Source organism: Bombus pyrosoma, linkage group LG14 (assembly GCF_014825855.1).
Source record: "Bombus pyrosoma isolate SC7728 linkage group LG14, ASM1482585v1, whole genome shotgun sequence".
Taxonomy (NCBI): Eukaryota; Metazoa; Arthropoda; class Insecta; order Hymenoptera; family Apidae; genus Bombus; species Bombus pyrosoma.
In genome coordinates this window covers 2,732,164-2,757,145 of record NC_057783.1, presented here as the reverse complement: position 1 = coordinate 2,757,145, position 24,982 = coordinate 2,732,164, and the positions used below count along the sequence as shown (strand labels likewise).

General features: G+C 39.2%; 2 protein-coding genes across 7 annotated transcripts in view; one reads left to right on the top strand and one right to left on the bottom strand.

Moving 5' to 3' along the window:
* LOC122575219 (tubulin polyglutamylase TTLL4-like) overlaps window positions 1–24,982 on the top strand; it is a 234,530-nt gene that overhangs the window by 130,100 nt on the left and 79,448 nt on the right. The gene's annotated exons all lie outside the window — the stretch shown is intronic.
* Window positions 19,037–19,732, bottom strand: LOC122575223. The gene is made up of 2 exons (XM_043743897.1): window positions 19,537–19,732; window positions 19,037–19,270 (listed from the first exon to the last, which is right to left on the bottom strand). Exons 1-2 carry the CDS (start codon window positions 19,688–19,690, stop codon window positions 19,056–19,058), a joined length of 369 nt encoding a protein of 122 aa, XP_043599832.1. The 5' UTR covers window positions 19,691–19,732; the 3' UTR covers window positions 19,037–19,055.

Sequence of the window (24,982 nt, the reverse complement as noted above, 5' to 3'; positions counted from 1 at the left end):
TGTTCCCGGTAGCATACAGCCTTTTAATATTATAAATTTTATCTTCATGCCAGTTAAAACGTTATGCTTGTCTCGAATCGATTCACGTCATTCTCATCTGCAATTCTCTCCTTTTATTTCAAATTTCTCTTCTCTTCGCCTTTGTTGTTATTTCTTTAATAAACCGAACGAATGTTTATGTATATTTACAAATTACAAAGGAACACAGTATACTTTCTATCAAATTCGTCGTACTAATTAAACTTCCAATTACTCTAACTCATACACGTTGCCTCTTATAATTAATCGAACGATATTAATAATCAATGGATCGCTGCTTAAATGATTCGAATTTAAAACAAGTGCAATTTTTAACCACAAATTTTTAATATACAAAGAAACTATTATCGTTGCAATAAATTACGTTATCGGCAACAGGGAATCCTTGCTTATCTTTTATAGTAAAAATGAAATAAAATATGAAGGTTTATTATTTTCTATCAAACGTTTGTTTATTACTTTTAATATGGAAACTTTGCGACTGTGTGAATTTTTTACTTCGACTCTGGCATCAAGTCGATCGTCATAAACCGCAAGAATACGTATCAATCTTATACGTATCAACGATATACGTTGGCAATTTTCGAGTATACAACGCGCGTCTCCGAATCGCTCGCGCCTTTCTTTCGTATTTCGCGAAATTACACCTCGGAATCATGAAAGTATGGATACCGTACGGTACATAATTGAGATTGGGCTTGATTAATGAATCACTTCCCCGCCACAATGTTGCTACGTATTTCTGGCAAAGCAATAAAACGCGCAGGATGACGATCAATGGCCATTAATCGGCATGGTTCACCGTACAGCAATGCGATTTAAGAAGTTTTATAATTGCTTTGCGCAATGCTGCCTGGAAACCGATCGATCGTTTATTCTTTACGAGAACGTGTAATTTCTACGCGTTTCTTCCAGCGTCGATCCGTACGTGTCATATTGTCGATCGTACTCGTGATACATTCGAATTGGCCGCGAAATTTATTGCTAGCAACTATAGTTATTCAAACGGATAATTACATCGAAACGGTCTCGCGGCCACGCGTAATTACGGTTAATCGCGGATCATCTATTCTCTACAGAGTTACTTAGATTATTTCGCCTTAATTCTCTACAATTATATTTGTTTTTTCGTTATCGCTGAAACTCGTTGATGGCAGATTGGAAACGTTCTAATTGCACAGGGTAATGCTATGCACAGCGTATTACGGGAACGTCGAATAATTGCTATTAAACTATTTTATAGTCAGCGACGATGTAGATTTTCGTTCTTCGGAAACGATTAGATAGCGAAGATTTTTAATATGCACGGTGCACGTAAATTCGCGAGCTTCGAGATTAAGAGAATAAAAATTGGTTTAGGTATATTGATAGATTAAATTTAGATAGGATAAGAGACAAGAGCGAGTTAGGGCTAATATCTATGTGTAATAGTATTATTGTACGTTGATAACTGTTGGTGTATTTTAATTAATAAAAATCTGATAATATCTTATATCATTGGAGAAAAATGTGTGCATGTGATTCGGGGTTAAATTGAGCATTTTAATTGAATTTTTTAAGCGATAGCCTTACTCTGATAAATCTCCAGCGCTTAAGAACTTCACGTGCACTGCGGCCATTCATTATTCAGCTCGATACACGTAAACAACCTCGATACATAGGCCAGCGCCAATTCTCCTACCAGTTTTAAACGAGATTGCCCAGAATCGGAAGTTATTAATCGATAATACAAGTAGATTCATAAAAAACACCTAAAATATCTAATTATTCACGAATAAATCATGTCCCCTTTCGCTTCTCTTACTCTATTTTCCATATTTTATGAATTTCGTAGATTTTTGTATCGTTAATTTTCTCAAAAATGGTCACTCAATCTGCAACAGGACGAGAACCGATATGCATTGTTCGTTTCATCTTATTACGATACGCGTGAAACCAGTCGGTTGCTAAATTAGTCATTAACGATTAATGGAAATTACAGCGGTCAAAGTAATTAGAGAGTCCGCGTGAAATCGCGTCACGGTGATGCATCGATCGGTGAACGATGATGACCGATAATAACCCGTCGCTGGCGTCATTTCTTTCTCGTGAAATTCTTATCTAGCTCGGCTGACTCATTTGCAAATAATAACCACACGCGTAGTCACGCTCCTGTACATGCAAGTACACTTCTGTTCGCAAGTATCTAGATACTTGTTTCATAGAAAACGTGACGAGTAATCTGAATACGTCGAAGAAAACGATTGTTCGATTAGAATTAGAAAGCACATGAAAACGTATGTAGAAATTGCACAATTTTATTTTTTTTATTTTATTTTATTCGCTCATTTATTATAAAGGTGCCATTTAATTAACAATTATTTTGGCACATTTGGAAATTTTATCAGCACTGTAGTAAATATTGGCTTGGCAACTAAGGTGGTAATTATTACCTAATGAACAGAATCCCCAACTACATTCTACTACATCTGATTGTATATCGATAAAACTTGAAAGAATTCTGTAAATAATAGGAATTATTGCAAGTATACACATACGTTTCAGAGTAACTTGTACGCATTACTAGATGAAAATAATCCATCAATTTCATCATATTCTTCTATACATAATTCCTTACCATCTTGTATTAAATTTCCTATTGCAATTTCATAAAGCTTCCATGCTAACGTTCATCGTTGTCTTGAACTTCCAACTATGTCTACATCCAACTACATCTAATTGTATATCGATAAAACTTGAAAGAATTCCGTAAATAATAGGAATTATTGCAAGTATACACATACGTTTCAGAGTAACTTGTACGCATTACTAGATGAAAATAATCCATCAATTTCATCATATTCTTCCATACATAATTCCTTACCATCTCGTATTAAATTTCCTATTGCAATTTCATAAAGCTTCCACGGTAACGTTCATCGTTGTCTTGAACTTAACCCTTGAGAAAACCCAAACTTACTCGGAAGCCCAATACATGTAATCAGAATTCACTGAATCGAGTAAGGAAGAAGATACGTTATATTGGGTTGGCGACTAAGTGATTGCGGATTATGTCAATACCACCTAATGACAAAATCCGCAATCACTTAGTTGCCAACCCAACATATTGTAATATCGCGGACGAGGGGCCTGGGGAATTATAGAAATCGAATTATAAACAAGCGGTTGCTGAGCATGTGCGTGGTGGGGCTAAGACAAAAGACAAGGGGTTGCTAAGGCACGATAAACAGTCATTGTGAGTTGAGAAGTCAGAGAGTGCGAATCGCGTTGTCGAGATAGTGTTGCTAGAATTGTCGAGAGTTGCAAGTTAATTATCTAGTCGTCTTAATTATAATACGTTATTGTGATTAGTTCGCGTCAAACAACCATCGTTTCCTGTTTAATCAACATCTGTTTAATCCGTTTATTGTGAATAGACTAATTGTACTAAAGATCCTACAATTTAAACAGCAATAAAATATACACGTGCGTATTTGAAACGAAGAAAAGCATCCGCTACTGACAAATATTACGCTCGGTTGATAAAGCGTTCGAATAATAAAACGTTCGGATGTTAGGATATTCGGACAATGGGTGTCCGGATAACAGCAGCTCTATCGTATTTCATATACGAACATGGAACTTTTCTACGATAAATGTTGAAATATTTTCCAGAGCCAGTGTACCTATAAGTATATTTCTAGGTGCGTGTCGCAATCTCGTTGTGTTGGACGATGTTTGAGGCGAGCATAGCTGCTCGTCTACTTACAGGAGGCTTCGTTCACGCACGCCCACCGCGGCCGTGACCACGTGTTCCACACGCTTCGTCCACACGCTTCGTCCAACACGGTCGTACGCGTGCGTACGGGTGCGTGTGTGCGCGTCACGGCTCCGAGACTCGCGTCGCTCCGCACGGAGTCTCGCTCGAGTCACACCTGCTCCTTTTTCCCACGAGATCGCTTTGCCCCCCAGCCACCACTCCTTCCTCGGACGTCCTCGGCCACCCTTGGCTCCTTTCGCTCTCTGACAAGCATCGAGTCGACCAGGGGCGGCGGAATTGACTCGTCCGTGCCGCCACACAGATTTCCTTCTTCTCTAATGTCCTCTCTCGTCGCCAGTCACGCTCTTTCCACCAGTTTCATTAGCAGATCGCGAATTTTTCCGCACCTACGGGAAATTCAAAGACGCTTGCATGGAAAGATCGCGTGGGTTATATCAGACGAAGTGGAAGAAGAAACGAGGAAGGTCCGTTTTGCCTGATCTTCCATTTTACGGCGCGCTTTGCTTGGGAAAACTGAAATCGCGGAATTGTCAGTGATCACCAGGTTGTGAATGTTTCTTCGTTTAAACTGCATAAAATACTGGCGATATGGAAAAATATGTAGGTATCGAAAGTATAATGATCTCTGTAATATTTGAATTCTATAATAATTTGTGTGTTTCTATAAAATATGAATTCGCATAGCAATCAGCCACCTATGAATTGTAAATTGAATTTCACGAAACGCACGAGCTAAAAATTTAAATTCACAGTCGTTAAGTTACTTTTGTCTGACGTACAGAAGAAAAGCTTGGTATTCGATATAGTCTTTCATCTGTTGAGAAACCTGAAGGCGCCGTGTGCTTCAAAATGCAGATAGATGCGCGAAAAAAGGGGTCTCGTTAATTAACTTAATATATAAGCTGGTCCTCTGGTCGTTGTCGCTTTCGATCTCCCTTCCATGCGGTACACGCGGAGTATCAATGTCAGGCTGTTTTTCACAGCGTGAATATTGTGGGTCATTTGCATTAAGAATACAAGATACGGCGGGTACAGCCTCATGCCGGTAATCGATCTGCGATTTTGCACCGCGATAAACGCCGCTCGAGATATGTCCACATCCCGCGCGTCGAATAAACGGGTCACATCCCAGCTCGTGTTATTTCTGGCCTAATAAAACGTCAATTATCGTATAATTCGAAACAGAAGAGAAAGAGAGAGAGAGAGAGAGAGAGAGAGAGAGAGAGAAAAAGTATCCGCTTGATTTCTGAAGTTTCGACTAATTGAATAACGTAAAATTATATTACAAACGAGCGAACGTCGACGTGAAAACGGAATTTTAAGCATATCGCGTTATTTTATCTTTATTTTTTTATCCACTTTCGAGATGTTACAATTTTTCAGCAAATAAAACATTGTTTTTTTTCTTCAACAAACGATATAAGAATTTCTTTTTCGGGAACAGGTTAGGCTGCAAGGTAGTTAAATTCAAGTGCACATTCGTGTAAAATATTTTCGCGATCGTTAAATTTAATAAAAAAATTTTCACGGTCTAAAGAAACATTTGACCCTAAAAGGGTTAACCAATTCGCTTAACACGCCAGATCATTGATTACATAGAACTATCTGACATCACTCGGTATCTGCTTTTTTCATCTTTCAACTTCGCCAATAATCGATACAAGTTTAAGAAACATCTCGGTATAGCTTGAAAGAAGAGAATTACCTCGGTTTTGCTTATCGATTTGTGTATTAAACTTCTCGCAATCCTCGTCTTCCTGCGCAATTCTCCCTCTGAAGCTTCTTTATCTTCCCTTTTTACCAGCGCGCTGTCAGTGATCGCGAATAAATTTCTATTGAACGGCGTAACATCGAAATCAATTTCGACAATGCCGCGATAACGTAACACGGTTGGTAATGTTCAATATTTTAGCTGACTCACGATCGGCTGCAAGCGGTTCTCCACCCAGCAACGATATTCTCTCGTACGCACTGACTGTTTTTTAATATTCGTACGGTACGCTGTTGGAAATTTAAAATCGTACAAATAGTTGAGCAACAAGAAAATTACATTAATTTTACAAAGTAATAATTTCATATAATATACACAGAGTGGAGATTGTATCGGTGAAAAGATTTTACGTGAAAAAAATAAAGTACGAGTATAATAAAGTAACATTTTTCTCGTCTGATGTACAAATATTATAAGAATCACTGTGCGTCATGTGAAATTCCCGTAAACGTTCGTCAATATTTACCATGCACACGCCCTCCAGACTCGCACTTGAAGCTCAACGCTTCTTCTTTTCCCTTTTTTATCTACCGTGTGTAGTCCCAACTTTATCTACTGTTAAGTAAATTCACGTACGAAACGTAGATTCAGGGTGAGTACGACGTCGAGAGCACACTTTTTACCATTGCGATAAGAGGAGGTCCGTTTTTCGTGGATACGCAGATATATCGAAGCGCGAAGTGGAAATCTGGCAATGAAAAATCTTTTTAAGTTGCTTCGGATCTTTTTGAAACACCTGGTCGCCTAAGCAGAATTTCTTCATCCTTTTTTTTTTTATAATTCAACTAAATAATTTTAAAAGAGAAACGGTAACAGTATCGCAAGAAAAACGATCGAATTATCGAATATTCTAACTGGTAATTATTTTTCGCCGCTGGCATAACTTACATCGTTCGTCATTTTAATTTCCCGATCTTTTATAACCATTCGTTTCTATTTATGCTAATTTTGATATCACGTAGATGGAGAAAAGGAAGAGCGCAAGTCGAAGCTCAGTACCGGATGTTCGAATAATAAATTCCTGATGGTCGCTAGCCTCGGCTTTAACCTTAATCATCGTCTTTTAATTACCGTCGTGAACATCGTCGTGCCGATCAAAATCGTCCTCTCCCGCGTTCATCTTTGAAATTTTAATTACAGCCCTCGTGTTATGATTAATCGAGGAACGCAGGGTGGCTTACGAGAGTTACGACGATCTGAAAATCCTGGTTACGACTTTGGCCGAGTTTCTGTCTTTAATCGCCACGATTAAAAGCTACTTAATGTAATAATAGTTTTCGGAAATATTTACTCGCACACGTTTTTTCTCATCCTTTCGTTTTTACGGCAACGCTATCAATTTTTTCTTTCGACACGTTTTCTTTTTAGACAGGTAATAATCTTTTTCTTCCTATTTGGTTTCCAACAAATGTTCCACAGGTTAATTATAGCAGGGAAATTTCCAGGTCGTTCTATAATTTAAGGTTTAGAGTTTGCGTTGCGTAAGTGATTATCGAGTAATTAAAATGTTGTTAATGTTTGTGTTCCGGGGATTTCTTGCCAGTTGATGAACGTCACGGTATCCTGCAATAATAAATCAGTTCAAGTAGCATCTGTGTATGTTATCTAGTTACGCAATAGAACAACCACTTTTATACTTCAATATTTTTCTAATTTATATCACACGCATAAATTTCAGAAATATCTCATCATTCTAAATGAAGATCCATATGAAAATCACGTTTGTATTCTTTCATTATTTAAGGCTGACAAACAATTCCCAATTTATAAATTTTTTATTTCAGATAAATGAAATATAAATACAAGAGAACAGATTAGATTTCATGCTATAAAAATATATATAAATACAATATGTTAACTTTCCAAGGTATCGATCAGACTATACCACCCTCGCTGTACAAATCATATGCTGCAGTACAGGTTGTTCATCTTATTACTTCCCATGATTTTTCTCCTAAACAATAAAAGAATAGGGTTTGCTGTATGTAGAAAAAGGAAAGTTTTCATTGAAAAAAACTGCAAAATGTACAAACATTGTTGCGCTTATGGAAACAATATCATCCCCAATTTGTAGTTTACTCTGAACCATTTGTCTTTCCCCTGTTTCCTTATCCTCGTTTTCTTATCGTTTAGAGAAAATACTCTGCAAACTAATAGCGCCAACGTCCTGTACATTTTCTCGCTAAATACTCGTCAAGTATTAATTAACTACACTTACTACTACTATTAGTATTATTGCTACTATCAACGAATTGGCTCTCGTATTAAGAAACACAAGAAACAATAAGTGAACAATGGTCAATTTTCAATGGAATCGAGCGTGAAGCACCGTGGACGGTGTCGATCGGTGGTCTCGAAGCGACGACCTTGGTCGGTCAGCCTGGAAACGTACGTATACGTCCTTGGCTGAAAAATTTACGCCAACAATTAAACTACACCTTGAGCGCGGAGAACGCGTCCTGCACCTGATGCCCTTTTTTAAAAGGCCTCCTCTAGCCCTCGGTGTCCTTGACCTCTCCCCCCTTTCGTCCTTCCCTATATCCCCACGGCGGTTTTACAGCGAAAGAAATCAATGTAATTCACGCCCGCATTGCGTTAAAACGACCACTACCCACACCTGTGATCATCGAAATCGCCCATGAAAATCCCATGAAAATCTCACGACATCGCTGCTGTTTGTGTCAACGATCTTTTCTCAGCTCAATCATTTTTGAACATTTTTCAGTTTGACTTTTAATGGACGGACGATGATACGCGTCTGTATGGCATTTTGTCACGGTTTATGTCGTAGAGGAATTTTTTTAGAATTTTTAATCGGACAATTTTCCAATGCGATTTTAATTTCCATGAGATTAGTCCTTTCCAACTGGTTTTTATTTATATGCATTGTATATAACACGTGTTGTTTATGTTATGCATATTGTAGTTTTACTGAGACCTTTGTTGCTCGATTTCTACTTTCGTATCATTCACTGTTTCATGAGATCTTTTCTACGAGCCTTACTTTCTGTCGGTATTTAAATAATCATTCTCAAATATCGATATTAATTTAATATCAGAAAGAAAATAGAACGTGCGTATGCTTGTTAGAAGATGAATAAAACATACCACGGTGTGATTGTTTCATTAGTCGAAGCTTAAAGTTTCAAGCTTAAAGCTTCCACCTTAAAGCTTCAACATCGTCCGATATCGGCCCTAAAATTCCATCTTTAAAGTCGAACTACCACGAAGTTTCAAAGATTTCAACGTCGTACGATATCAATCGCAATTTCTTAAGACACCGAAGTTTCCTCAATTTTGGAATTTCTATAATTTGTATTTAATGGGATAACGACTACCTGTAACTTTCATCGTTTCATCCACAAAATAAAATGAAAGCTTTTAAACGAACTGGCCACTGTGGTTATTTACAACACAATGATATAGGGTTTAGGTTGCACAACAAAACTTCACGGACATCGACTTTACGCAGCGCTAATCTGAAAGCTTGTGTGACGGAATAAGTGACTCGATCGTTTACAGTCCCGTTTTAAAAGCATATCTCGCGACAAACTGCGAGACGCGGGTCTTTCAGTTGCAAACGAGCCGTTTATTGAAGAATCGCAGGTGCCTCTTAAAGATTTTCTTGTTTCCATCGCGACATGCTCGCCTCGACATGCATTTTTTTCCATCCTCGCATTTCAGGTGTCTTCAGCCTTCGGTGGAATGCGTATGGTCGAAGTTGCAGGGGTTAATTGCGTGCGTCGAGTCATTAAGCAATTATCAAGTAACAGGACATCGGCCTGGTAAATCCACGCCACGGTAATTTCCATCCGTTTCATCGTCGTTTTCCGTGTCTTATGAGATGAATTGACTTGTCTTGAATCGTAGGGAGTCGGTTCGACCGTAATTTCGTTCGATCGTTATTACCCTCTGAATTGTACGGCGAATAAATGAAGTTATAGGAATTAGGTAAAATAATGAAATTATGGCTTATACGGTAACATATAACTTTGTATATATATTTTTTAATCACAATAAACGGTACATGTAACAATGAAGTATGCGTTATATAAATAAGCAACGAGTATACATTATGGTAATACGGTTCGTTAACGGAGAGTTTCGAGAGTGTCTTGGATAATGTTCACACAAAATTCCTGGAAAGAAACATATTGCGGTGATACCGTACGATTACCATAAAAAAATGTGAGAGGGAAAAGAACAAGCACTTTGGACGTGGCGTGGACAAACTCGATGGATATATTCGATAGACAAATTCTTAATACGATCAATTCGAACGTCTGAATATAATTTTTGAGTTAAAAACTTCGAAATAAACCAGCTGAATCAATGGAGAAAAATTTGGAATTCAAGTTAACTACGACTGGGGCTAACTTAGAATTCAGAATTCTTTGAAAGCTCGCGAACATACGCATGGCAAACGTGATTTTTCAGCTAAATCAACCGCAAGATGCTGAAATCCGATGGTGACTATTATAAATTGCAAGATTACGATTGTTTCAATGCGTCGAAAATTTCTATTCTTTTTTTTTTTTTCTTTGTCACTCGTACGATAAAATTAATCGACGAGAATTTTATGCTGCGGCGATATATTTTTTCGTCGGTTATTATCTTGAAAATTTGATCGGCTACCGAGTATCATCACCATTAACTTTGCGAAACAATCACGCATTTCATGGTTCGTGCGTTCACCCTTACGAGAGTGCGAGTCTCGTAATCGATTGAGAAACCGCCACGAATGCCATCTCAGGTGTTGTTTTTCCCACAAGTCATCGCACCTTTGAGAAACCATCCAATTCAGCCAGTGTCTCCGAAAAAACTGACACGTTCGTAATTCGCCAGAAGCTATTAGGGTTGTCGACCGCCATACTCCCCATCTCTCATCCACGAACTGGTTCACAGGAAACCTGTCATTTCCTAATAACTTTTTCAGTTCGCGATTATTTGGCCTTTAAGAAGTGTTTAAAGCACGTCGTTTTATCGTATCGCATTATTTTTTATTAGTTCCGATTAAAACCTAGAGATGCATGGAATAAGAAAATAACTGGCTGGTTTATCGCGCCATATTATGCTGATATCATTTTGATCGCTGGCTTTATTATTATTATTATTATTATTATTATTATTATTATTATTATTATTATTATTATACTTTATTATTAACGTAGCATATTAATTTATTACTTAATTTTAAAGCTACTGCGAGTTTCACTTTTGTCGGGTATTTCTTTCATACAGAGAAGTCTTTCGTCATGGAAAGCTTCCATAACTTTGTTCTTCAATGAAGAATTCATTATTTTTATTTAGTAACAGCATTTAGTATATTCTTGTTGCGAGAAAGTTTCATCATCGAAGGTTCTAACGTTGTAACTCATTTTATTCGAGTTTTAAGGTATATTCATTGCACGTAAGTCGAACAAGAATTGTTTTTCGCTTTCAGTTTATAAATTGTGGAGAAAATTTATTTTTCAAGAAATGTACATAATTCTAGTGGACTGTGATATAGCAAAGAGTAAGGTAATTGAAATATTTCTCAGATTTCTACAATCTCTGTGATTAATTTCAGCATCCGATAAACTCGTTGATTAGATGTTCAATTTAATTAGAAAAGTGCTTACGTAATCGGGATTCTAATTGGTTAACGTACTTTTCTTTTCTCACAATCGACTCAGCCAGCGTACAATGAAATTTCTTTGAACGACACGTTCGCCATATGAAAAGAAAGAAAGAACAAGGAACGAAGTCGAGAGCAGGGAGCTGAATTGGAAAGTTTTACACACAAGCAGCCCATACATCAAAATATTTTTCTTCTTCCCGTAAGAAAAAAAAAAAGAAAAAATTTCATTCTTTTCTGTTGTAGCCGTCTTGGTATGGCAGAGCAAACATTCTGTTTTGCAAATCATTTTCGTTTGAATGCAGAACCGGGTGGCTTAATAGCCACGTTTCACCAATGTGTTTTGATAACTTTATTTTGGCAACCGGTTAGTAGCAAAAATACAATGACACGTCATTTCGTACGAGATGTAGGGGATAGGAACGTCGTTTGTTCCTCGATAATTTGTCCAACTAATTTTTCATTTGAGGCCGAGTGAAATTCTTATACGTCGATAGTCCCGTTTTCCATAACTTTATTTCGATTCCAATAATTTCCTTGCTTTAATAATCTTCTTGCTTTCATGAAATCACGTGCTTGATGATTCAAATTTTTAATCGCCTTTGAGCAATCAAGGGCTACACGAGTGTCTAAGAAGCGAAGCTGATGCACTTTTTCTGAATTTCTCGGTATCATTGTACAGGTACGCCATTAATGTTCCATTCTCAAGAGAAAAATCACTTGCGTAAGTTCATTTATCACAAGAACACGGCGCAGATAATGGAAGGTCTTATACCATACGTATGAATCAGTATTCGTATCCTCATTTTTCTCTACTGTTCAATTTAATGAACCTCCTGTTCAACCTCTCATACGCTATCCTTACGAATTTGGTCAAAAAAGTTTTCCCCGTTCCATGAGCCCGTAAAATCACGTCTCCGTAAACTCGCTTAAAACACAAGCTGCGGCATAGCGACCAACGTCTCGCCTTCAAAATAATCATTTTCCTCGGCTGTATCCCCTTCCAAAAGACTCTCACCCCGTTCGACGAAAAAGCAGCAAGCGTTCGAAGAAAACGCGGCGGACTTTTGTTGTGCGAAGCTCGACGACCGAAGGCCCTAAAGTCCAAGAGGAAGAAGCGCTAAGAAGAAATTCGATTTCTTCGCGCACAGAACAAAACCAAAGGGAATACATACATACATACATACATACATACCGGTATAAGCGTTCGAGTGGATGTACGTTGGAAGAAGTGGACCTCGCGGTCTCCTTACGGGGCCCCGTAGCTTACGGATCGATTTTACACGTGCAATACTTTTTGATTACTTTAGGAAGGGGGCCCGAGGTGGGGCCCCGGCGTGTCTCAGCGCCCTGGCTTTCCGTGGGCACGGAGGGGGCCCATCGACGGGGGGACTTTGCCCCCACAAGTGGCTCCCCGGTAGCGCCGTCGCGCACCTGCCGCTTATTCCCACGCCGGGACTCACGTTCGCCTCATCTTTCCTCTGTTCGTGTTTCCCGCTACCCCTCGACACCCCTTGGCCGCCTCTCTTTCTCTCTTCTTCGACTCCTCCTTCCCCCAACCTTTCTCTCTCTCTCTCTCTCTCTTCATCTTACTCTCTACTTATTTCCCTGTCTTTTTTTTCCACCTTGATTTTACTCTATTCCTCTCCTTTCTTCTGTTTCTTCTTGTTCTTACAGTGTACGACCCTCTCTCGTCAACGGCGGCACACGTGTGCACCACGGGCCCCTTCTACGAGGGCACGCTTATTTATTTTTAGATATTTTCGTACGGCCGCGAGATATACAACCCTGTACGCAAGCCACGAATTTCGAACGAGGTGCCGTTTCCCCATACCCTTTGCACAGGCCACCATAATATTCCGGCGGTACGTGATCATGGGATTTGTCTGCGAGGGAATGTGAATTTGACGAACCAACCCTACCGCGTTCTTTGGCCCATCTTCGGGCCAGTTGCGTTCTCTTTAACGCGGGAAAGTATTTAGTCGATCCACGTTGTTTCCCTGTTTGATTTTACGGTTTTGTTTTAATCTCGTAATCTTTTTCACTTGATAAAACGACAACGAGATTGAAGTATATAAATTCCAAGGTCAAGATCCTGAGACTTTAGGGTTCAAGGATGGTTAGGCTCGGTGGAGGGGACATTTTGCTCGACGAGGAAGGTTAAATTGGAGTTTAGGGAGAGATGGTTGCAATTTTATTTCTCAGAGATTTGAATAGACGTAGTTTGATTTGCCACGGGATGATAGGCGATCAATGATGGGAGATCAACGGTGGAATGACGTTAATGGACGAAGAATTTTCTTACGAAAATTCCTATTTCGGACGATAGTTTAGCATACAGCGTAGTGAGAACAGAATTTTCTTTCCGGAATTTGTATTTGTCGATCTAATTTGTCACGTTCCAGAATCACGCCATGGACCAGCAAAAGGAAGAATCACGACAGAGACAATTGACCCCGAAAGAACGATCGAATTATTCTCGACAGGAATTGTTACAATTACGCTTTCCGGTTTCGTATTATGCGTATTATTCAGGTTGACGTGTTTCTGTAAGACACGTTGCACGGGGAAAAGAAAAGAAAGAGAATCGCAGGGAACACGCGAACATCGTGAGTGAAATAAAAGGACGCAGCGAGTAAAATGGATAAAGTGGAACGAGAAAACGGACACCTCGAGTCGAGGATGTCGTTCTGGTTAGGAATTCTGACGGGTTCTTTCGTCGAAGAAATCCAATACTCCGGCGACGTCTGGTCGTGGTCGAACGGTCGTTTTGTTTGACGTAGGCACCAATGCACTGATATTCGACCAGATTCCTTATGGATTACCTGTATCGATCTTCCAACAACGCAACACCGATCAGTTTTCTTTCTTACATGTTAAATACTGTGACAGGTACACGACTGTTAATACGAGCTTGTCGCAGTTAAGAATTTTCAGCCTCCTTTACTTTACTTTCAGTTGTTCGTCATCTTCGAATGTTCTCGATAATCGTTAGTTGCTGCTTAGATTGGAAATTTAGTTTTTCACCTATGAGAAAATCTTTCATCAACCTGGACAAGTAAACTTTCTGTACAGAATTGACATTGTCGGTATAGATATCGATCTTTATCACTGATTTTACTATTCTTCTTCACAGATGCAATCTTCCCACTCGACTTTATCGAAATTCTATAGAAAAATTCTACAAAACGTGCGAATATATTTCACTGAATTATAAGGACGACAAATTAGACACACACAGAGCGATAACAATGGAATGGAATCAAATTATCCGCCTTCTGGTTCAATCTCGTCCAACGTTCTCTCTTCTTTGTTCTATCGAGTTAAATAATCTTTTACGTTTATTTAATTTCTTCCAACTGTAAAGCAAATGCAATATCTGCCCGAAAACGTTTAAACGAGCACGTTACGTTTAAACGATCCAACTCACGAATCTCCGAATGCAAATACTTCCATCGACAAACACCTGCAGCTACCTAAATCTCCAACACGAACACCATTACTCACCCTCAGAAAATTAAATACAATACCTCGGTGGAAGAAAATCGAATTTCCTGCAACGAACCAACGAAAATTCCATAGGTATTTCACTATAGATCCGATCGGACACGCATCCACCCTCATTACCCTCCTACGAGCAGCCGAATGAATCGTGTACGAGCGTTCTATTTAAGAATTCCATTGTCCACCCCGAGGGGTAGCGTGTTCCCGCCAGGAACGCGTCGAAATCGGTGTCAGGGTAGTGGAGGAATCCCGCATCACCGCTATTGTTGTTCGTCAACCCCACGCGAGGGTTGCACGCCGGGACAAGTGGCATTGTGTGTTTTTTGGGGGAGATGGGGAACATTGCACAGGTGCACAAGCCTGCGTAAAGTGCATAATGTGAATCGCTGAATGGAGGGATGAGAGTGTAAAAGGAGGGGAGACGAGGAGTTTCTGGACAAACAGGCCCCCTCTCTGTGCAGGAAAATTAGGAGCCTTTTTAGACCGAGGAAGAAAGAAGGGAGGCTGCCTGGTTTCCACACGCTGACGCATTTTCATCTCCGCCCTAAAATTGCCGATACGCGAGGGGAAAAATAGGAGGATGAAAATCCTCCCATACGGAGATTTTGTTCTTTTTTCTTTTTTTTTTTTTTTTTTTACGAAATTCTTAAAAGGTCCGTCGAGGGTTTTGGTCGACTTTGCGTGCTTTTTGACGTCTAAGGAAATGTTCGCTCGAAGAAATTGGAATTATTTTTAATTCAATTGGAAATTCGTAGATCTATTCGATTGATTGAAATTTATCGAGGTTAGACATATGTTTGAGAAATATTCCATTTTCCTAAAACAAGCAACATGCACATATGTAACTTGAGTTTTAAACTTGACCATTTTATACAATTAGGCGTATTTATTCACAACAACAATACTTTGCTTTACTCGATATCCCAACCACTTCTACCCTCTTTATGTAAAATCGTATCTATGTGTAATCGCTGGATTTCAGAATTATGTTGCAGTTACGTTTCTAATAAACTGTTTCATGGGATATTTATTAAACATATGAGGTATATTTTCGAGTAAAAATAGCGCTTCGATAGCACAAGTTAACCGAGTATTCCATCGAATTCTTAAAACTATTAACCCGAAGAGATTTCCGGCGAAAAGGAATCGGAGCTGATCCTTTTTCATCCCTAACTTCCGATACAAAATTCTACGCTATATCGTAAGCTTGTATATTTGATATTGTATGTATTTAATATCACATAAGAGCAGGACGATGTATATCAACTTTCAAGTTGTACGAAGCTCACGCTTCGTCTCTAAACTCGCCGATTCTAACATCCTTCTAAAAGTATCGCGAGACGGTTCCTTCTTACGCAACTAGAGCCCTCGTGTTTAACAAAACCTCCAACGAAACGTAATCCTACTTTGACGTTCTTTTCTTATTTCTTATTCCGCGAAACTTCTAGAACGCGCCATACAACCGTCTTATCCAACGAAATAAAATTCTACTGTGACATTCGTTTGCCATTTTCACTTGCAGATTATACCCTCGCAATTTATCTGCAAAACTAAACCAAAACACGCTATCGAACCTTTTTATTCAACAAAATAAAATTCTACTGTGACATTCCTTTGCCATTTTCACCTGCAGATTATCTGCAAAACTAAACTAAAACACGTTGTAGAACTCTCTCATCCATCAAAATAAAATTCTACTGTGANCATTCCTTTGCCATTTCACTTGCAGATTATACCCTCGCAATTTATCTGCAAAACTAAACCAAAACACTCTATAGAAGCGTCTCATCCAACAAAATAAAATTCTACTGTGACATTCCTTTGCCATTTTCACTTGCAAATTATACCCTCGCAATTTATCTGCAAAACTAAACCAGAGCACGCTATAGAAGCGTCTCATCCAACAAAATAAAATTCTACTGTGACATTCCTTTGCCATTTTCACTTGCAAATTATACCCTCGCAATTTATCTGCAAAACTAAACCAAAACACTCTATAGAAGCGTCTCATCCAACAAAATAAAATTCTACTGTGACATTCCTTTGCCATTTCAGTTGCAAATTATACCCTCGCAATTTATCTGCAAAACTAAACCAGAGCACACTATAGAACCGTCTAATCCAAGAAAATAAAATTCTACTGTGACATTCTTCTGCCATTTTCACTTCTAGGTAATTTATCTGCAAAACTCGAAGGTATCTTACAGCACCATCACATCCGACGAAACGTCGAAACAGTCTCGCGAATGCGATACCAGCTCGATCTCTCCTCCATTCTTCATTCCCTTTATAAAAAGCGTCTCAGGGGAACGTGGACGTTTTCACGAGACAAGGATTAAACTGTGTCTTCAATACCGGGGCAGATCCGGTCCCAAGGTTACCTCGTTCATGCGTAAGTGGCTGTGTCTCGAGTCGTCGAAGACAGAGCCCGATAATCGGTACGGCTGCGAGGAAATTACATACCGGCGCGCGACTTGTAACAATGTATACACTGTTCACTTGAACGGTTGATCACGATTATCGAGGTAAACACGTTGAGGCTAAAAGTGAAACGTCGTTTCACAAAGCCGATCCGCGCAGGACGACTAACCAAGATGCTCTTCTGGCATCTGCCCGTGAGCTGTGCGATGCTTTCACGCGATACGACAAGAACAACCCTTTGCCTCTATTCTTAGGCGTGTGTCCATTTGCACGGCAGGATTATTCGAGTAATCCTAAACTTTCACGTTTGTGAATTTAATGTTGAACTTTGCGCGGAATAATCAGAATTCACGTTTATCGAGTCTTTAGTCTTCGATATATTGGCTTGGCAACTAAGTGATTGCGGATTTTCTCATTAGGTGGGAATGGCAAAATCCGCAATCGCTTAGTTGCCAACCCAATACGAGCCGTTTCATGCAAAGATGGTGCGTCAGAAAAGTTGATTATTGGACGATATGAGAGATAAATTAAAAATTCTGTAAGGAGTCGAGCGGACGATTCTCGCTTCTAGGAATTAAATATACTTACGCGACACAGAACCAAGAGTAGGCTTTCGAGATATACTCTGCTAAATCAAATATGCAAAAGATCGACTCACACCGCTTTTCATTAGACGGCGTAATAACTAGACTGTGGATTTCTATGAGCTATCGCTTAGCTCGAGTCCGATAACCCTATCTTACCTTAGGACAGGTGTTCGTTTGAGAATCGCAAGTGACAGTTACTTTGAGAAATAATCTTATCAGATCTCATATTCGTTAGCTTTGAGAAATTTTCTCTCAGATAGGCGGTGGAAAAGGATAAATTCTTTTGCTCCTATTTTCTCTAGTTTTCATTTCTAATAGTACGTTTCGTAATACATCGTCGATGCCGGGCTCGCCAAGTCGCAAAGACCATGACCATCGACCTTGATCCTACCAACTAGCTAAACGTTCGTTGTTTTTGTCGCTGACTTACCAAAGAATAGCACAGGTTTTTAATATGAAAAAGACACGTGCACGCGCGTGTGTACGTTAGAAGGACCTATGCTATACAACTCATGCACTTCGCAACATACGGGTACCTAATTTAGTATCCCTTGAAAGTGATTTACAAATGACATGCAAGCACGAACGATTGCTATGGCAGGCACATACTGTCTGCACGATTTTACAACCTTCAATAACACGAAACAACAATAACGTACTGACCGAAATTATCTCAACAAATATCCTAAACGTCAGACGAACTGCTGTTGTTGAAACTCCTCGGCTCCGAAGCTAAGAGAAGAGTTAAAAAAAAAAAGAAAAAGAAAAGAAAGAGAGGGGGAAGAGGAAGAGAAGGTGTACACATAAAGAGCAGAGTGTCTTGGCACGGAATAGCAGTTTTACTTCCACGGGGCCAGTAAACTATTGTGATTGCTCGTAAAAGACGCGGAGCAATTGGAGCCTGACGGAAACGGGCCTTACTGCCGCCAGATCGCGATTGGTCGAGACGAAAGAAGAGTGGATCAGGCCCAGAGCTTCCACCACACCTTCCTGATAGTTGCTTAGACGCTATTGGTCGGCCACTTGGGTCCTTTCAGGGCCCCCCTTTGGTCTTCTCTTTATCCCCCTTTTTCTCCACACGTTGATCCACGTTCTCCCACCACCACAAAGTGGTACCCCACACGCGGTACCTTGGGTGCCCCTTCTTTCTATCCCCGTGTCGTACTTACTTTTCTTTCCATTTGTTTGACTTTGAAACTGTTTGGCCGGGGCTTTGGCCTCGCCTCTGTGCCTCGTTTCGCACAGCCTTTCTCTTTCCGTGCGTTCATCATCATTATCCTGGTCGTCATTATTTTCGTGTCTACGCTCTCGACTCGCGGTGCCCCGGTAACGCGACCGTCGTTATTTTCACCGTAATTACCTCGTATATACCGTCGAAAAGGGGACCGTCGTACCCGTCTTCGGACTTTCGACGCGTCGATATTTTATTCCGGTCAATCGGTACGCGGCCCTTACCGCCTCTTGCTCTTTGTATATGGAACGCGTAGCGCCCCATGAATTCCACCGCTCCATCTTCGCATCGCGGTTTATAACGCGTTCACCGGTCATCGAATCTTTGTTATCTATGGCACCTATGACACACAGCTCAGATTATGACAACATCGATATGTGAACATTCTTTAATAATCGTATGTATTTTGATTCGAAAGCTAGAGTCTCTTATTTTGGTAACAAACTGTCAGCGATCGTTGACGAACAGATAGGAACGTCATTAGATAAGAAAATGATGAAAGTTGTAAGAAATGTAGTTAGATGAAAATCGAACGTGCGTGTGGAGATTCGAGTTTGCTGATAGCTGAATAACGCGACGAATATAATAAACAACAAGTCCACGCACCATTTTCGAAGATCCTCGCAACATTATAATGCGAAATTAATGGTGCTTTGCGATTGAGTCGGTTGTTCGTGATTAATGCTCGATAATTACACGTATCGTATAAAGTGACGTAGAAAAGACTTCGACCAGATAGACAGCTTATGACTTGTGCCATCCTTTAAATAAATACGTAGACGATAATAAATAGCGTTCGCTCGTTCCTTCCTCTATCTTCTTTTACGCAACCTGGCTTTGCTATTAAATGTTAGTTAAAATTCCTTTCGATACAAATACTCGCACCATGCTAAATCATGTTGATCCAACATTGTCATTTTTATTAATATTTTATGGTCGAGTAAAGTTTTGAACGTTCAGAAAAACAAGCATTGAGAATTATTTCACGTATTCTTACGTTCGGCGAGTGTTTTCGCGCGTTTTAACAATTTTTATTGCTCTAAGGATATTGTTTTTATTCGATGATTATCCGTCTGGCTTAAATATTATGTTAGTATTTGCTCGCTTCTTTGCATTAAGCGCATTGCCGGTGCTACGCAAATTCTTGCGTAAAGTTGCACGCGAGTCTCCACTGCTAATGGCACATAACAGCTATAATTATGGTCCTATTATGAGACAGCTGAGAGTAAGCACGTTGAATAAATAAAAGAAAAGTAACTGATTTTACATACGCGTGTGCGATATTTAATGATAAGTCCGCCGATATTCCAAACAAACGTAATTGAATTATACTAAATATTTCACGATAATATTACATTTGCAGGTATATTTATTGAATACGTTGTTACGATAATTATGTTACAACCTATTTGCGGAAGAATTCTAAATATTAGGTTGTCCGGAAAGTTTCTTTCGTTTTATAAGGAAATAATAGACGCACGATGTTTTTTGTTTTATATTGAATTTATCAAATTACGCACGAACATAATAGTAGAAATATAACGAAATGGATGATACCTAATTCGATAAAATAATATAAAAGAGAAATGGTTGTTCATCTATTATCAGCTTACGAAACGAAAGAAACTTTTCGGACAACCTAATAGTAGAGTTAGGTTTAAACTATATATTTAACGTTGAAAAAAGATTAAAATACGTTTAAAGTGGAAAGTGAAACTATAAATGGAAAACACAAAACTCTTTATCACGTTGTAATTAATATTCATATCAAATTTCATTCCGCTCCTTTCACTTTGCCTTCCAGTGAAATTGAAACATAAATTTCGTGTTCAATTTACGGGCTACACACAATTAAATATAATCTGAAAGCTGAGCGAGAAAAATGACGCTCGTACAAACGTTACGTTCCAAAAATAATTCACTTTACGTACATAGCTTTTGATCAAATTTCTGAATACTTTGCTTCCTTGACAAATTCTCTCACGAATGATACTATTTGCTTTTTGCGACGCGTTTGTCGTTAGAAAAGTCGAACATTTCGTATGTTAAACTCGAAGGATTATCATTTAAGGTTTTCATAGTAGATATTCAAATATGTTCACACAACTTATTAAACTTATTGAAGCAGGTATACCACAGAGTAGTGTTGTGGGGTCATTACTATACACGCTATACACTGAAGATATTCCTACTATTACTGAAGCCCCAATATTTACATTTGCAGATGATACTGCACACAACTTATTGAACTTATTGAAGCAGGTATACCACAAAGTAGTGTTGTGGGGTCATTACTATACATGCTATACATTGAAGATATTCCTACTATTACTGAAACCCCAATATTTATATTTGCAAATGATACTGCACACGACTTATTGAACTTATTGAAGCAGGTATACCACAAAGCAGTGTTGTGGGGTCATTACTATTCAAATATGTTCGAAAAATTCCGATTTATGTAATAAGTGTTCGTTTGCTGAGTCATTGTGCGACTATTGAAGTAAAAATGACTCGCGATGCAGATGCATAAATTATGCAATAAAATACTTTCTATCTTTCTCCTATAATTTTATTCAATTCTACGTTTTACATTCTAAGCATATGTTAATCTCTATCCAATAAAATTTGTTACCTGATTTCCGTATTCTTGAGAAGTGTGCACATCTGCAGAAGCCTTATTTATGCCACGTAGGGTAAGTAATTATGGGTAAGATTCGACCCGAGGAGATGCCGCTCTCTCTCTGAAAGGATACTCTTTAATTTTTATTTCTTGCACCTGATATCCATCCCAATTTTAATTTTTTTTTTCCACTCGCCATAAAAACAATGACACGAGATATCGTATTATTGCGTTTTGATCGTATTATTTTGTTTTATGGAACACACATTATACGTTTTCTTTTATATCAAAGATTACCTGCGATTCAACAGCTCTGTAATATTTTTCTTTCACTTAAAAATTTATTTTGGAATTTTTACTTGATCCCAGTAATTTCTTTATCGACTCAAATAATCGCACTTTATCTTACGATGGCTCACGATATTTTCCATCTGACAATACTTTCGTGTGTCACAGTATTCTGCCATTTAAAGATGAACGCGCGCATGAACAAATTTTCTGCTACAAAACTTACGCGTAGCGTGTAAATTTTTCAATATATATGGCACCTCGCTCATGATTAATTACTCGCAGTTGTATTCAAGAGCGCGGAAACATATTTCTCACGTATCCTCCACAAGTATCGTACACTCTATTCATCGTTCCATCCTATTTTACTTATGTGCATAATTAGAACGTCCAATTAGACGGTGTTGTACCGCGTACGAAGCAAAGGCTACACGCTTTAACACTTTGCCGACCGCTATAATTAGCATTCTTAGGAATGCTATCAACGGGACGATCGGATTGGTTTTTAGCACTTGGTGAATTTCATCTGGCTTCATTGGAGAATTTAAAGCGTTAAGAATGTTCGTTGAAAGAATACAACGATGTAAAAAGTAAAAATTCTGGAGGAAGCTGTTAATTGTCTTTCACGATCCTAAAAGATGTAAAAGAAATCGATGGCTGACAAAAGGTTTACTCGCGATACAAAAATTCTATTTTACGCAAGCGTAACATTTGCATCGTTTTATATAATGTACGTATTGTAACAATAATATTATTTAATTATCGTATATCGCAAAATATCAGTTTGTTCGGTGAATATCGAAATCTCGTGTTACTGAAAGTTTAACAATTTTTATTTGATCTTTTTTCACAAAAAAAAAAAAAAAAAAAATAGAAAAAATACGAGTACGAGGCAGTGATTTCTAACCGACAATTCCACCATCGAACGTGGTACAATTTCCGAGCACAGCCGCAACCTAAAACACTGTATTCAAGTGGGAATGAGCACGATAAATCTGGCGGTACCCGAAAATCATCCTTTCATTTCCTGTCCGAATGGAACAGGAAGACCTTCGAACAGACCTCGAAGGTAAAAATCGTGCGTGGCCTTTGATTACCGAAAACAATTTCACACTTTCGCCGCGGAAGAATGCCGCCTTTTGCCAGCACATCCTTCTCTCTCCAGCTGATCCTCGTTCGATTAGGCTGCCTGTTGCAAAAATCAAAGAAATCGAAACACTCGCTAAAGTCGCTTTCTCTGCCAGCAAAAATGAACCAGAGGGCACGCAGCCTTATAAAAGTTCAACCCCCCAGCCGCAGGCGAAATCACGTTTCACTTATTTCGTTAACGCATTGCTGGCAAAAACAAATTTTACGACTTTGCAATATTTTTTGAAAAATGTGTCCACGTCTATGGAAATGAAAATTGATTTATTGCGAAGTGATTGCGGATTTTGTCATTAGGTTGTATTGACAGTTGCTTAGTTGCCAACGCAATATCATCGCATTTTCGACGAGCGAATTTTGTAAAAGTGTGTGTGTGTGAGCGACGCGTTACGGAAATGGAACAGCGAGATATATCGAGCAACGCCTTACACACCGCGCTCTCTGCCAATGAGTTTTTCATCAGCGAACGTATCGCAGTTGCACAGTCTCCTAATTCGAGACCGTACGACTATTTTCTTTTCTGAAAAAGCAAAAACCACTTCAAAGGACATCATTTTGGAACTTTGGACAACGTTCGAAAGATTGTAACCGAGCAATTTAAATCCAGCAATAAATTCCAGCGCTGTTTCCAACAATGGAAGCACTGCCTTTGGCGGTGTATAGGGTGTACATTCTCAAGGGAACTTGTATCTTGAAGAGAACGGTGTACACTCTTCGTTAAACGACGTACAAACGTTTGCACACAACTATTAATTCTGACACACCTCGTATATTGTTTTTCGTCAGCCGTGTTCGATTTTTCTCTGTATCGCATTGAAAATCGCCTTACAGATATAAATATCAATAGAAATACAATACATAACACGCGATATAAAGATAAATTTCGGCCGCGTTTTTCGACAGAGTAATATGAAAATCGCCTACGGCCGATTGGTCCAACAACGTCTCTCACGCTGGCGAGGGAACAACCGGGATACGCGTTGCGCTCGGCTATTCCGCCAGCAGCAGCGGACAACAAGAAGAAGAAATGGGAATGAGAAAAGAGAGCTGAACGGCCGCGAGATATGACGGAAAGAACACAGTGGAAGGTGGGCAGCAGACGAAAAAATTAGCAGCAACAAGTTTCAAGCTGTGCAATAATTCCCGAGGCGCGTGTTACACAGCCTCCATGGTCCGCTGCTATTTTTTTCTTTTTCCAAAAATTTATGGGCGCAGCCACTCTCGCCCGCCGCGAGCTGAATTCGCACGAATAAAACGAGAAAAATAAACGTTTGGTCCTCGGCCACTGGCGACGTACGTACGAGCATCGTTCTCTCCTTCTTTCCGTAGGATATGCAAAAAAGGAGACAGGATCGAATAAGTATGTAAGAATATTAAACGAAAGCGTTGGTGAATTTAGGGAGTTGCGCTGCGCGCTGTATAGGAGACACCGCGCACCGCCAACAGAAGTTGCGCGCTTCTCTGCCAATGTTTTTCTGCTCTTGCTGTAATGTAGTTGTAGGGAAGCGCAGGGTTGCTTGTTGTACAGGGTTAACCGGTTGAGTATTTGCAGGTGCGCGGATCAGATTGGAAGTCTGAAAGGATGATCGTGTTTCGAGGAATATATTTTTTTTTAGGTCGCTGCAATGTACCGGGTGAATCATTACCGGCTAAAGCGGAGAACATTAATCTCCTGTATTGGTTTATATTCGATAAGCTAGTGTCAGAAGCTGTTGCTGATTTGGACGAATTTTTATATCCTTTGCTCCTTGTTATCCATGCAACGTATAAAGATGATACGCGAGAAGTATGACAAACCGAATTTTGTCCATCCTCTCAATTTTATGCCACTCGATTACTCGAAAGAAGCATTTAAGTACGGAATGCATAGTTGAGGAAGAGAAAAGATACGAGGCATTTCGAAATAACCGACAGTTATTTTAAGTTTTAATTGACATGGACGTGGCGATTTTTTTAATAAACATTCGTCCGCGATAAATATTTTATCGATATAAT